Genomic DNA, 13,207 nt, shown 5'->3' with positions numbered 1-13,207 from the left:
GTGCAACATTAGACATCACCCGGAAATGGAATGGACCCAAGGTCTAGGTGGTTAGGGGTGGTGGGATACAACAGCGTGAAGCCTTGGTTCCATTCCTAGCCGTTACTGTTCAAGAATTTAACATTCAAAATAAAAAGTGCCAAGTCGACCTATTATTTTTTCGGTCTGATACATGTGATTTTTTTCCAACCAGAATCTGTCTGTGACTTCAACCCTAACCATGTGCACCGAACCATACCCCTCCATGGCAAGTCTGAAATTTGAAAGAGTGCAAGAAACCAAACTAGAACACATAGTGGAAGTATCTATTCCAATACAAAATGGAGGTGCAACCATCGTTGGATTTACTGATGAAGAAATGATTGATGCCACAGAAGTTGCCAATGAAGAGAGGTCAGACACAAACCAAAGTGAAATGTCAGAGGAAGTACCCCAGCCAGAAAACACCTTCAACCTTTCAGATAAATCTCTTCCCGCTAGTGAAGATATCAAGAAGAATTTTCCCATTTCTTCAGACGAATCTCTCCCTGCAAGCGAAGAGATAAAGAAGAGTTTTCCTGAGCTACCAGATGAATCCTTTCCTAAAAATGAAGATATCAAGCAGGGTCCAAGCTCTTAATACGAGAGAGAGAGAGAGAGAGAGAGATCCCAGTGCTCCTATTCGCGTTCTTAACTTGGAAAACAATAACTATATAAACAGAAGCCATAAAGCCATATGGAATGCAATTTGTTATAATCATGTAGCTTTATTTAATATACTTTTATTTCTCTGAAAATCACAATGGTATTGTTTTTTTGAGTGTTGCTGGATTACAATGGTCCTTCAAGACCTGCTCAAGTGCTAAATAAAAAGAGCATAAGAATTTTATTTTTGGCAAACTTTCCATCATTAGGGCATAAGAACTCTCCATCATCATACTGGCTTTATACCCCTGATCCTGCCAACCGTCGCCTCGTTGCATTTGAGATGGATACTTGGCCGAGCCTGTCGGCTTCAGATGCAGCTAGTCTTTCCTTTAACGGCATATAGTGCCGGAGCCAAACACCAGTATAGACCTGAAAACATCAAATTAATAAAGAGCTCAGCAACACAAATATGAAACAGGATCATATTTCTCAAAGAAACTCAGGTACAGTAAGTCTCGGTTTTCAGATGAGTTGATCTTAGAACTCACACCTATTTTACTAAAAATCAAATGATCAAATTAAATATTGGGATGCTTTTCAGGAGGTTGGAATACTCCAATTATTCTAGAAGCAGGCTGGATTAATAAGGCAAAAAAAGTGATGCACTTGAGACCCACCCAATATGAATTCTTACTGAAATAAGTTCCGAGGGATCGTAGAGTACACAATGTCTTACTGCAAGGAATTCGAGTAACTTCTACATTCGACATGAAATTCAAATAACGACGAAGAAATGCAGCACGTAAAACTTTTTTAAGTAAATTCGTGGAATGTGAACTTCCAGATTCATCTACAATGCAGCGCAGCCAACATTAACCAGCATTCGTATGTGATTAAACCAAAGCCAATGTCACAATGACATTATGGAATCAATCAATTCTACCTGTTGAGGTCTCATGATCTTTGTATCAGGATCATCAAGAGACTCACGCCAATGGGCCAGGTAACCTGCCATTCGCGGGATTGCAAAGAGGACCGTGAAGAACTCTGGCGGAAAGCCCATGGCCCTGATTCACAAAACTAGTTCTCACGTAAGGAGCTCTTCATTATTCATGGTACACTTTGCATGGCTATAATAGAATGAATGTCATAACATACCTATAGATTAAACCGGAGTAGAAATCAACATTTGGATACAGCTTCCTCTTGATAAAGTAGTCATCTGAAAGGGCAGCTTTCTCCAAAGCTACAGCCACCTGAAAAGCAACACAATTGATGAGTATCTAAAACATAGGAAATTTTGTTCGTTCTCATAGCTGTAAATGGCTTTCACAGAAAAATCCAAGGCTTTCTTTCCAAAAGTGAAATTCATAAACTGATTTTCCGAAAAATGAGTAACGCAGAGTTTGCTTTTTTCAAATTTAACTTGCTTTCTTACCAAAAAAATTTTAAAAAATAAAAAATAAAAAAACTGTCGCATTTAATAAGGTTTTCTAGAAGATACAATAGATACATACCGAATGACATTTGAACTCTCCCAAGTAAACCTTACAAAGTCACAACATAAATTACTTCAATGTAAATGTACATTTTTCACAAATCAATCCTTTGAAGAATCGTAATTTACAAGTGTTATTTAAGATTCAATAAAGCAATATAGAGACTAGAAATGTTATGAATTTATTTATAAAATGAACCATATCAAAACATCAGATATATATTCAATATCTCAAATGCAATCATCAAAAATCTCAATCGACTGGATAAACAATTAACTGTAGTGCAGCATTTATTGAGGAGCTCCATTTTATTTAAAAAAAGGAAAATCTCTTTTTTCCCACTTACAATTTTTTTTTAAAATTTACTTAAATACGATGAAATATATTTTAATACAGCACAGAATTCTACCTCAATTAGAGGATCACGCCCAACAATTGAGAAGACCTCCTCAGACAATTTGCGTATGACCTTAGCCCGAGGATCGTAGTTTTTGTATACACGATGCCCAAAGCCCGACATTTTTCGCTTCCTGCAAAAGAGATTATAAGAGAAAAATGACATTTGAGAAGAACAGAAAAAAAAAATTGGTGAAGGCAAACAATGCATGGTATGCCCCCATGACCAAAAGATACAAGTCAATGAACCCACCTGTTCTTCACACCTTCTATGAACTCCGGAATGTTCTCAACAGTTCCAATCTCGCTAAGCATTTTTAAGACAGCCTGCAGTGCACAAATCAAATCTAGATTCCTGTCAGTCTGTGTGTGTGGAGAGAGAGAGAGAGAGAGCATAAAATAGAAGGATTATTTACATGCCTCATTTGCTCCCCCATGAAGAGGACCATATAATGCTCCAACAGCTCCAGCAAGTGCCGTATAGACATCCACACCACTGCATATACAAAAGCATCACAAGTGCATATAGTTTTGTGGACTGCAGTCCACTGTAAAGCAATAGAAAAAAACCAGGTCCGCAGTGGGAGAGAAGACATTTTGAATTACCTAGAGGCAAGATGTCTTGCAGCAGAAGTAGAGCAGTTCATTTCATGCTCAGCATGGAGTATGAAGAGAATGTCAAGGACTCGGGCTAGTCGAGGATTGGGTTTGTAAGATCTATTACCCCTGCAAGCCACAAAAGCCAACAAGAGGATACCAAGTTCACGTCCATTTGGATTCATAGAGCATTTCCTCAATCAAGCATTAATGGTGCATCTTATTTTTGTACTTGTATTTCTATTTCACTGTGCAGAGAGAGAGAGAGAGAGAGAGAGAGAGAGAAAGAGAGATTGCACGCATGAACTTGGACAGTATGGATATTTTATTTTTGATAAATACAGTATCGATATTTATACCAATCCTGAATTTTAAACATATATCTACTTATGTGCAATATATTAACTTGCATGTATATTTAGGCCCAGCATTCATAGAAGCGAATCGTACAACACACACAAGTCAGATTGAGAAAACGTGATATGTTCTCATGCCATCATGTAATATGTGATTTCACTGACATGCCATCAAATGAACTTTTGCTAAAACCATATTTACGAACAACTAATTAGTAATTACAAAGGACAAATTTAAAACACGTGTACAAGCAACTTCACAGGAATGCAAAGGGACATTGAACTCTCAAACAAAATAACAATACACCTCAAATTTATAGTTTTTTACATGCATGATTCTTATGGTAATTATAGAAAACCCTACTACTAAATTTTGACCTTAAAATACCTTCCTTTTTATAACTCTTAATGGGGAGATCGAGGTATTAATTTTAATACCCATGTCAGATAGTAGGAGAGAATCACGGTTGAAAGAATCTACTTTCATATTCAAACTTCATTTGATATGAAATTTACCCCTGTTGCACCTCTCCTAAAATTAGGATTAATACAACTTGAGGGCATTTATGGTTGAGCCATGCTAAAATGAAACCTGATAGAGATTTCAGATAGGTAGGCAAAGGCTCAATTTTTTATTCTAGAAAGTAGTATTATCTTCCTACAAGTTTTGCTTATGTTAACTCTTACATGCTCTAAAATCTTGCTTTTAAAAAAATCACAAGTTCTTACTCCTCACCTTGTCTCCTCCCTTCTTACAAAATCCTTCTTCCCTCCGTCTCCTACAAGCTCTCATCTCCTATTTCTTCAAATCCTCTCTCCTTCTCTCATGCTATTTCTCACGTTGGTTTCCACAATAAACTCATAAATAAAAAGTGTCAAGCAAAACAATAATAGAAATGAACTAAGACTTTCTGGGCCAGAAACCATAAGGTTTTCTTTGGCTCATCTTTGGCATATTTTGCACAAATTTGGGGCCTCCATCAAGATGCAAGGTCAAAAGATTCTCCAAGATCTAACCTGTAGTCACCCCTGCCTCCTGGTCTAATCAAATTATACTTTGATGGTTGGTCTTTGGCAACCTAGGCTCGGCTAGCGTGGGAGGGAATTGACACACCTGATCCCTTACAGTCTTCTTCAGGCCCTATAGGCACTAACTTCACTAAGGTGGAGGCGGTGGCACTGTTGGAGGGCCTGAAATTGTTTAAATGCCGCTGGGGAAATGCTCTTGAGGTAAACATCATTAGTTGGACACTGACGGAGGCTCCCTGTCCCTGACATTTGAAGCAACTGTACAATCGAATTTTTGACATTTCTAGCACCTTAGAAGTTTCTTGCAAGTATGTATGTCACAAGGCTAACGTGGTAGCAGATGGTCAGTAAAAGACAGTGTTGTGAATAATGCTTTGTTATTTCCAGGTCCTTGAAATGAACTGAATGCTTCAGCAAGATCCTGAAAATCGTTTGTTTGTGTTTTTTTTTGTAGTTCCATGCTGGGAACAAATTTTGATATACATAAACATTGTAATCCTTTTACACTATAAGTACAAAGTTTTATACTATATTTACAAAGTCACATTGCAAGTTTAGTAATAATAGGAGTAGAGATGAGGAAGTAGTTAAGATTGACAGCCACGAAGTAAAAAAAAAACTGCATTTTCAATATCCAAGAAAATGGAGAGATTGAGGTAAATGTTGCATACAAAATTAAAGTTGGGTGGACGAAGTGGAGATGTGCAACTATAATTTTATGTGATCGCCACATACCAATGAAGCTGAAGGGCAAGTTCTAAAGGATAGTTGTGAGCCCAGCTTTGGTCTATGAGGCCGAATGTTGGGCGAACAAAAAACAATATACCCATAGAATGAATGTAACGAAGAAGAGGATGTTGAGATGGATGAATGGCAAGACAAAATGGGATAGAATTCGAAATGAATCCCACTCGGGAGAATTTAGGTGTGGCACCAATAAACGATAAGATAAGAGAAAGTAGACTTAGGTGGGTTGGCCATGTGTGGGGCGCCAATCAAGTACAACACCTCTTAGGTGGTGCGAGTTAGTTTAAGTGGAAGTACTGAAAAAGGGCAAGGGGTAAGTCCAAAAAGAGGTGGTTGGAAGTAGTCCAAAAAGATATGGAGACTTATGACCTCACTGAGGGTATGGCCTTTAATAGAGCTAGCAGATCTGAATTCGTGTAGCCGACCCCCAATTATTTCTTGTTGTCATCTGACCTTGGTTGTCACATTTGTGCATGGCACATGCCTGCTCCAAGTGTCAAACAATTCGGGAACTGAAAAGTGACGTTCTTTTCTATTGTTGTCCTTTACTTTGATAAATTTAAGCAGTCCTAGCCTAATTTTAGAGCTTGCAGGAATATATAGTGGTGCTTCAGGCACTTGACATTTTGCAACCACATTGATCTTCTAAAACAATGGTGAGTAGAAATAAAGGATACCGTAATCGAAATGGTTTGAGTTCCTATTTAAGATAAAGGAAGTATAAGTACAAAGAACATAAATATGAACTTGTTTTAGATCAGCTTAGAAGGAAAAAACAGTCATAACTCACAGTGAATCCAACATGTATAAGAAGTTTTCTGAATAGGAAAGATTGCTGGAAGGAAGAACTGGAGGCCTTCCTGCCAATCTCAAATAGGCTGCTGCTGCAATTGTCGGCGCCTGCACATTTGATGCAGATTCATTCATTCATAAACTTTCATGTAAATAGGTTGACTGACCTTGACAACTAGGAATATTAATACTACATACAGCTATCTGACAGTTAAATTTCCAGAAAGAACTTACAGGACTTTGCATAAAATAATTAAAAAACAGATAAAATTATAAAAAAACAATTGCAGTTCAAAAGAATACCTTTCCAAGTAAGCGTGCTATCTGCTTGTCCCTGATCGCCTTTGACTGGTAAAGATCCTGACCCTGCGATAGTGAAGCCAGACCAGAAAATATTATATGAATGCATGAATATGCATTGCCGGGACTCAGGACATATAATTGAACGTCAAAACAAGGAAATTTGAACAACTTCCATGACCAAGAAAAGTTTATATAAACAACGAGGACTTATCAGACCATACAACAATGCATGAAAGAGAAAACAAAGAAACAAATATTAAATGCGAGGACCTTAACAGGCACTAGGCAAGGTAACTTACGAATAACTTCATCATTCCCCCTACTTTCATCTCAAAGAGGGCTCGAGAAAAGTTATCAATCAGTAGAGTATTTGACCAGGACAGGGAAGGGATGAAAAACAGGATGTGCATATCTTACTGTCGACCTAGAGGAGGAACTTCGAGAGACTGTAAAACTTTTGCCTAGAATGGAAGTGTACATCGGTTTGATAAGAACAGAGTGCCATTCATATTCATAATCAGCCATAAACATGGAAAATTGGCAAAACACATGCCCCAATCACTCCATGTCAAGAAGCAAAAAAGGTCAACTCCAAGGGAAAGCTGAAACAACAGGATTCATCTCGGAAAAACCAATGGAGGAGAAGCAAACACTGGAGATAGCTCAAAAGGAGGCCAGCAATGTGCAAATGGAGCACTCTTATTCCTGCCCCAAAGATAAAAACACAGAAAACCAAGTGGAGGGAAAAGCGTTCCAGGCAGGGACATTGTGGTTAGCTTGGTTTGCAGAAGAGGGAAATTCCAAATGTTTGAAAACATCACTTCATGCAATCAGGCATTTTACCACAGGCCAACCGCCATAGAACATTGGGTCAAAGTCGAGGGACTGAAGAATTTCGCGTAGATTAGTCATTATAGTCATTCTCTGAAGGAAGATTGCTTTTACAATATATGTTTCATTATAATAAGCACAGAGATTCATATTGCATTCCTCACACATCTACCACGTTTGAAGGATCTTGGAGAGGCACAAATCGCTGGACAGAAAAATAAACAAATTGGATGGATGATAGCATTGTATTAATGCCTTAAAAAAAACATCTTACAGATTTCCCAATATGTTGATTTTATCAAGTGTAGAGCAGCAGTTACCACAAAAAAATAAAAAAATAAAAAAGAAAAACATCTATGTCAATCAAAGGTCAAAATGTACTTGAGAATGATAATTTTTCAATATGTAGCCTTTGCTGAAACCAAATGTGTTATCCTCCAATGTTTCCTAAACTTGAAGGAGAAGACGTTCAGGTTGCTGCCTAAAAACCCCAGATAAATTCTCCCTCATGCACCATTGTTAACAAAATGGATTTTAACTTATTACATGATGAACCAAATGCTATTGGAAGTCAGTCATCTGAAGAAGATACAAGTATTGCACATGACAGCATGATAAAGAGTTACAGTTCCTCAAATCCTAAACTCCCTTCAACCGTTCCCCTGGCCTAAATCAGGCATTTTATCATGGAAGTCCCCAATGGCTGCCACTATTTGGGCTTTATGAATCGAGCGCAACAATAGGATTTTCCGGGCGAATACTCATCGCGGTCAGGCATCTTTGTCAAGATCAAATCTTCGGTTGTTTTCTGGGCAACCAACGACAAAAGCTTCAAAGGAGTACCAAATTCGACCATCTATCAGAATTGGGAAGCTATTCTTCTTTTAGTCAAAAGTGCCTACCTCGGGCGTCCCTGTGGAGACCTCCCAACCCGGGTCAAGTTAAGCTCAACTTCGACGGATGCTCCTTTGGGAAACCAGGACCAGCGGGAATTGGAGCCATCCTCAGGGACCACTATGGTTCCACCCTCGCTTCTATATCAAAACATATTGGTCATGCCAACTCAAATGCAGTGGAAGCTTTGGCACTACTAGAGGGCGTCAGGCTTCTCGATCCTCACCAGAACGTCTCCATTGTCATAGAAGGAGATTCAGAGAATGTTATTGCATGGGCATCAAACTCATCCCTAATGTGTAGACCACTCTAGGGAGTAAGAATTGACAGTACTCCACGTCATATTTAAAAAGGAAGACGATTGAATTTGAAATAGAACGCATGCATCTACAGCAACCAAATAGTAGTATGATGAGCACCACTCAGTTCGATCCCAGCGAATCTAAGAATAAACTTTGTATACCATAACAGAATGAAAATTATGAGCGTCAATCATTATATCATCCGAGTTCTCGAAAGAAGTAGAGGTTGTGGGATTCAATTAAGTTTCTAGATTGCTATTAGTGCTTAAACTTAAAAAAAATTCCATTCAACTCAATGATAAGAAACTGCTTATAAACTAGTTGTTCACAATGAAATAGACAAGTAGAGATGCATGCACAAGATTTAAAATAAAATTGGGTCATAGAATAAAGGACTCCACAGGATAGTTAATTAGGAGTTATTCATGAACAAAAAGGTTATTGGCTTACTTGTTTAGCAAATTAATTAGTTTACCAGATCAACTCCAGACTTTATAAGCCAATCCGCATTCCCCTATGGGAAGTCCTAACTCAACACTGAGTTTTGTAATCTTAGTTTCTACTTATCACAACTTGATCCATCCATAACAGGCAATGCCATAATTTTTTTCTCTTGAGAATCATACTTATGGAAATAATACCAGCTACACAACAGGCAGTTCTACCATGGTTTGAGTAACTGGTGTGAAAGACATCATTCAAAACAAGCTCGTAGAAAATTAAAACCAATTAGCTAATATCACTTACTTACCCTCAAGGCTGGATTGGCATCAGGATGGAACACGGATAGAGTGCTCATAGCACAGACAAGCACACCCATAGGGTGTGCATCATGAGGCATTGCCTGTATGATATCCTACAAGAGAAGAATTATACATAATCAGCGGCATAAGAATACAACCACGAATTTTGTGTATCTTAATAGGCTACGGGAATTTACTAATTAAGAGGATGTAACAAGCAAAACATTCATAGGCACAATGCAGCCTCAACCAAAGGATTAAAGAAACACAGTTTATCAAATTTCCCCTCCTTTACAATGTAATGACAAAATGACTAAAAACAACCAAATCTAAAATTCAACAATAAAACTAATAAGAATACCCTCAAAATGTATGTTCTCTAACTTTTCAAGATCAGGCGAGAATTGCTATCATCTAAATCCCGACCCCCAGGGGAGGGAGGGTTGTTTCAGAGTGCAAACAACATCTCTTGAGAACTTGCATATGAACATTTAAAAGCACCAATCAGTGTCGGGAGCAAGATGAGCTAGCTTATGTAAGCAATTATTCGAGCCCGTAGGACACAAGGCAACCAGGGAGAAGAGTAGATCGTCTTTTTTTTTTCCCTTTTTTTTTTTTTTTTTTTTGTTGTGGGAGTAAGAGTAGAATGTCAAAATTTTGATGCTTCATATCTAATTAGCAAAAGCATGAACTCACCAGAATTCCTTGAGGAACTGCTGAATGTTGTGAAATTGCAAATTCCCAGTCTGCTAATTGGTTTTGGGAAGGCAAGTTTCCATACACTAAAACACAAGGATTGCATTAGATGCTTTCGGGATGCCTTAATCCAAGATTCTCAGAATAATTCAGAATATACAAGAAACCTGAAAAGAAGAGGCAGCTGCTATGCACAACATCACCATATACAAAAAATATAGTAACTTACTCAAAAGATAGGCAACCTCTAGATATGTGCTGCTTTCAGCTAATTCCTCAATAGGGTATCCTCTGTATCTAAGAATCCCTTCATCTCCATCGATATAAGATATAGCAGAACGTACAGGTGCTGTATTCAGATAGCCGGGATCATAAAGTTTGAGACCTTTGTCATACTTGCCAGTAGTCAGCTATATTTGCAACATGCAAGAGTACATTAGAATTCCATGGCAGTATAAAAATGAAAATAATGAATGTCACTAACATGCTACTCATAAGTCCAGCTAAATAAGAACATATTGAACATGTGCAATGCGAGAGTAGGCTTTCTGAAAAGGAGTGCATATCTTAACTGTTACTTGGTCAGCAAGGACAGCTTATCCTGATCTTCAAGATGCACATACTTACAAAATAAACTTTTAGAATACCATAGGATTGATATGATGAGAGGATAATTTCCTCAGAAATATTGCAACATATAAGACAGCTCAGCATTAATTAAGACTATATAAAGAAAAAAACTAAATGTGACATACAAGAGATTATATATTGAGCAGAAACAATGCAGAAAGTAAAAATATCCTGAAAAACAATGACTTCATATCACCCAAAAGTTTTTGCTTTTTCTGTTGATTAGTTGGGCACATGTTTTTTCTAACGCTGACAAGCCAGGTTCCAAGCCCAAGTCCGTCACAAAATGAGCCAAGTATTAGGTCTGACTAGGCTGATTTTGCCTAAAAATCACAAAGGGTACCATGGGATAAGGAGACTCGCCCAATTTTTTAGCTTCTTCTTCCAGATCCCTCCAGGATCACTAGGGTCCCAATCCGGTCCAACTCGGGAAAGCCGAGTCAGCCTAGCAAGTTGTTAATCACTTATTTTAATTTGTACCTTTGTATAAATCAGAGTAGCTAAAGTATGGCACTCCTGATTATTCTCACACAAACCTGTAGTTCGGATAATGGCTGCTATTTCAAGAAGAAAGAGAGAGAGAGAGAGAGAGAGAGAGAGAGAGAGCAAAGGAGTGGGATCTACTGTAAGGAAAACATTGCACTAGGGTCATTTGTGAAGGTTTAATATAGTTTCTATTTTCCTTATTGATTGCATGATGTATAAGAGTAAAATTCAATGTTTTTTAAGTTGCCTCAGGCCACTTGGCTCTGGCCCAAGGCGAGTAACAAAAATCAAATAAAATTGTAAAAGATAAATAAAATCAAAGGCAACAGAAAAACTCCAAAAAAGCTAGATCTAGAAAACATTGATTTATGGTTGGAGGCATTTTAGAAAAATCCCAAAAAAAATAAAAAAATAAAAAATTATATATATATATATAGATATATAAATCTAGGTCTACATGAAAAGAAAAACTCATTAAGTGTAAAAAAATCTACTTACCCAAAGATATTGTAAAAAAATCCAAATTAAATGGACAATATTTATCCATTGCTTCCACAATTTTTTAAAAATTTAAGACGCCACTCAACCGAGTTCTATTCGTGGTTTCTCTTGGCTTTACGGCTCATCCAGGGTTCAATCTTGGTAAAAATGTTACAGAAAGAAAAATTCTAGGATGAATGCTTCTAGGATGAAATTTGGAATATATATTAACGATCAAAGGAAAGAAGAAAGTATAGAGAAATATTGGAACATGAACACAGCTTGAACTAGATCATAAAACAACTCACAAACATTATACATGAAAAAACTGCAAAAGAAATTTAACAAAATACATAGTAAACAACCAAGTCCAAAATCTAATCAAAATAGCCCAAGAAGCTGACGGGTTTATCTAAATAAAGCAGCAAAACAATAAAGATCAAAATCAGTACAAGTTTGAATCTAGTGCAATTAGGCCACGAAACATTACAAAAGCATCTCAAAAAAGTCAGTGCAAAACTCAATCAACTTATATAGCACCCATGAATGGCTTGTCCTTTACCTTCTTGAAATCAGTAGCTTTTATAGCTCCTTCCTCAGAAACCTCAATTTCAACCTTTTTGCCCGTTCGGTTATCGATAACAGTAAGGGTTCCTCTCAGATTACCAGGTGGAGGCACGCTCTCTTGAGCAGATGCAACAGAAGCTCCCACATGAGAACAAGAAAATCCACCTTTGCCAGGAGCCAAATGCCGAGAAATAACTGCTAATCTTCCATTAGCTATAGCGTGGTTGGGATTTTCCATATGTGGCAACACAAAATAGATCCTGAAACTGAAAAGTAAGGAGAATAGGAAATGGAAGTTGCATCAAGAACTATTTCCAGTCACATAAACAAGAATCTGACGGCACTAGCTGTAGTAGAATGATCAATGGAAGATATTTATTTCATCTGACACATAAAAATAGAAGAATATTCATATTCTACAAAGGAAATAAACCAGAAAAATGTGATGATGCGTGGGCTCTTGAATCTAAAAAAAAAATTACCTACGACATTGAAAGAAGCAAAGCTAAAAGTTACCATTTGAGTAACATTTGAGAACATCGAAATCACATAATCAGAATTGGAAACTCCAACCAAAACAAGTTTGTGATCAATAGAAAAACTGCTAAGACTTACGCAAAACAAGGAATAACGACTGAGCTACAGCTGAAGCGCAATGATCAAATCTTTCAAATTTCAACAACACTTCAAAAAAACGGAGAATCATCAAACTCTAAAACTAAAACTAATAGTAAAAATCAGAAAAAGACAACCCTTTTCTCCTCTTGTAAATCAATCAATCAACCCTTTCCATTCGCCAAAATAATTCACTTCCAAAGAATCATAAAAATCTTGAAACTAGAAGCAAACCAGAAATAAGCTTGCAAGTAGTCTCCGAGTCGACAAGCCACCCCCTACTGATTAAAATCTGCCATTTCCATTAATAATTTGAAACCCTGGAAACAGAATTCCAGTAGAGCATTGAAATTTGAAACCCTAGAACCGAAGAATCACAAAATCCTTAAAATTTGAAAACCATAACCAGTCAAGCAATCTAAAATTATAAATTAGGGTTTATGAAGCAGAGAAAAAAGTACCTTTTATGAGGGGTCTACCTCCTCTTATGGATATGCAGTTATGGTAAAAGGTGTAAAGAGCTCTGCTTGCTTTTTATGGCGATTTTCGGCTGCTAGTCTATGCAGATGCTGACGTGGCAGTTGTTTGATCTTGAATCAGTTTTTGTGGGGGCACCA

The 13,207-nt window shown here is 37.4% G+C and overlaps 2 protein-coding genes across 11 annotated transcripts in view; one reads left to right on the top strand and one right to left on the bottom strand.

Moving 5' to 3' along the window:
* The window catches only part of LOC18437502 (serine/threonine-protein phosphatase 4 regulatory subunit-like protein), a 22,191-nt gene extending 21,312 nt beyond the window's left edge, over positions 1-879 (top strand). For both annotated transcript variants that reach the window (XM_011626297.3, XM_088864920.1), the window contains one exon: positions 194-879. In XM_011626297.3, the coding sequence (XP_011624599.1) occupies positions 194-619 (426 nt within the window). In that variant the 3' untranslated portion in view covers positions 620-879. The remainder of the gene's footprint in view (positions 1-193) is intronic.
* LOC18437501 (citrate synthase, glyoxysomal) lies at positions 727-13,207 on the bottom strand. 9 transcript variants are annotated; one of them, XR_016054162.1, is made up of 17 exons: positions 13,052-13,207; positions 12,825-12,910; positions 12,591-12,659; positions 11,971-12,241; positions 10,042-10,222; positions 9,813-9,898; positions 9,125-9,229; positions 6,347-6,409; positions 6,042-6,151; positions 3,129-3,248; positions 2,943-3,018; positions 2,776-2,849; positions 2,536-2,656; positions 1,786-1,883; positions 1,571-1,694; positions 1,322-1,477; positions 727-1,056 (listed from the first exon to the last, which is right to left on the bottom strand). XR_016054162.1 is itself a non-coding variant. In XM_088864887.1 (16 exons), the coding sequence occupies exons 4-16, from the start codon at positions 12,211-12,213 to the stop codon at positions 925-927; spliced, it is 1,533 nt and encodes a 510-aa protein (XP_088721013.1). In that variant the 5' UTR covers positions 12,214-12,241; positions 12,591-12,659; positions 12,825-12,910; positions 13,052-13,207; the 3' UTR covers positions 727-924. The 9 variants fall into 9 exon arrangements, 4 of the variants coding, with proteins under 4 accessions (XP_088721013.1, XP_011624600.1, XP_011624601.1 ...); XR_016054159.1 differs by lacking the exon at positions 12,591-12,659 and having other exon boundaries at positions 1,305-1,477; XR_016054153.1 differs by lacking the exon at positions 12,591-12,659.

Source organism: Amborella trichopoda, chromosome 1, assembly GCF_054954075.1.
Source record: "Amborella trichopoda isolate Santa Cruz 75 chromosome 1, AtrichopodaSantaCruz75HAP2 v2.0, whole genome shotgun sequence".
Lineage (NCBI taxonomy): Eukaryota > Viridiplantae > Streptophyta > Magnoliopsida > Amborellales > Amborellaceae > Amborella > Amborella trichopoda.
Note: the sequence above shows the minus strand (reverse complement) of the source record. Positions and strands in the feature narration are given on the sequence as shown.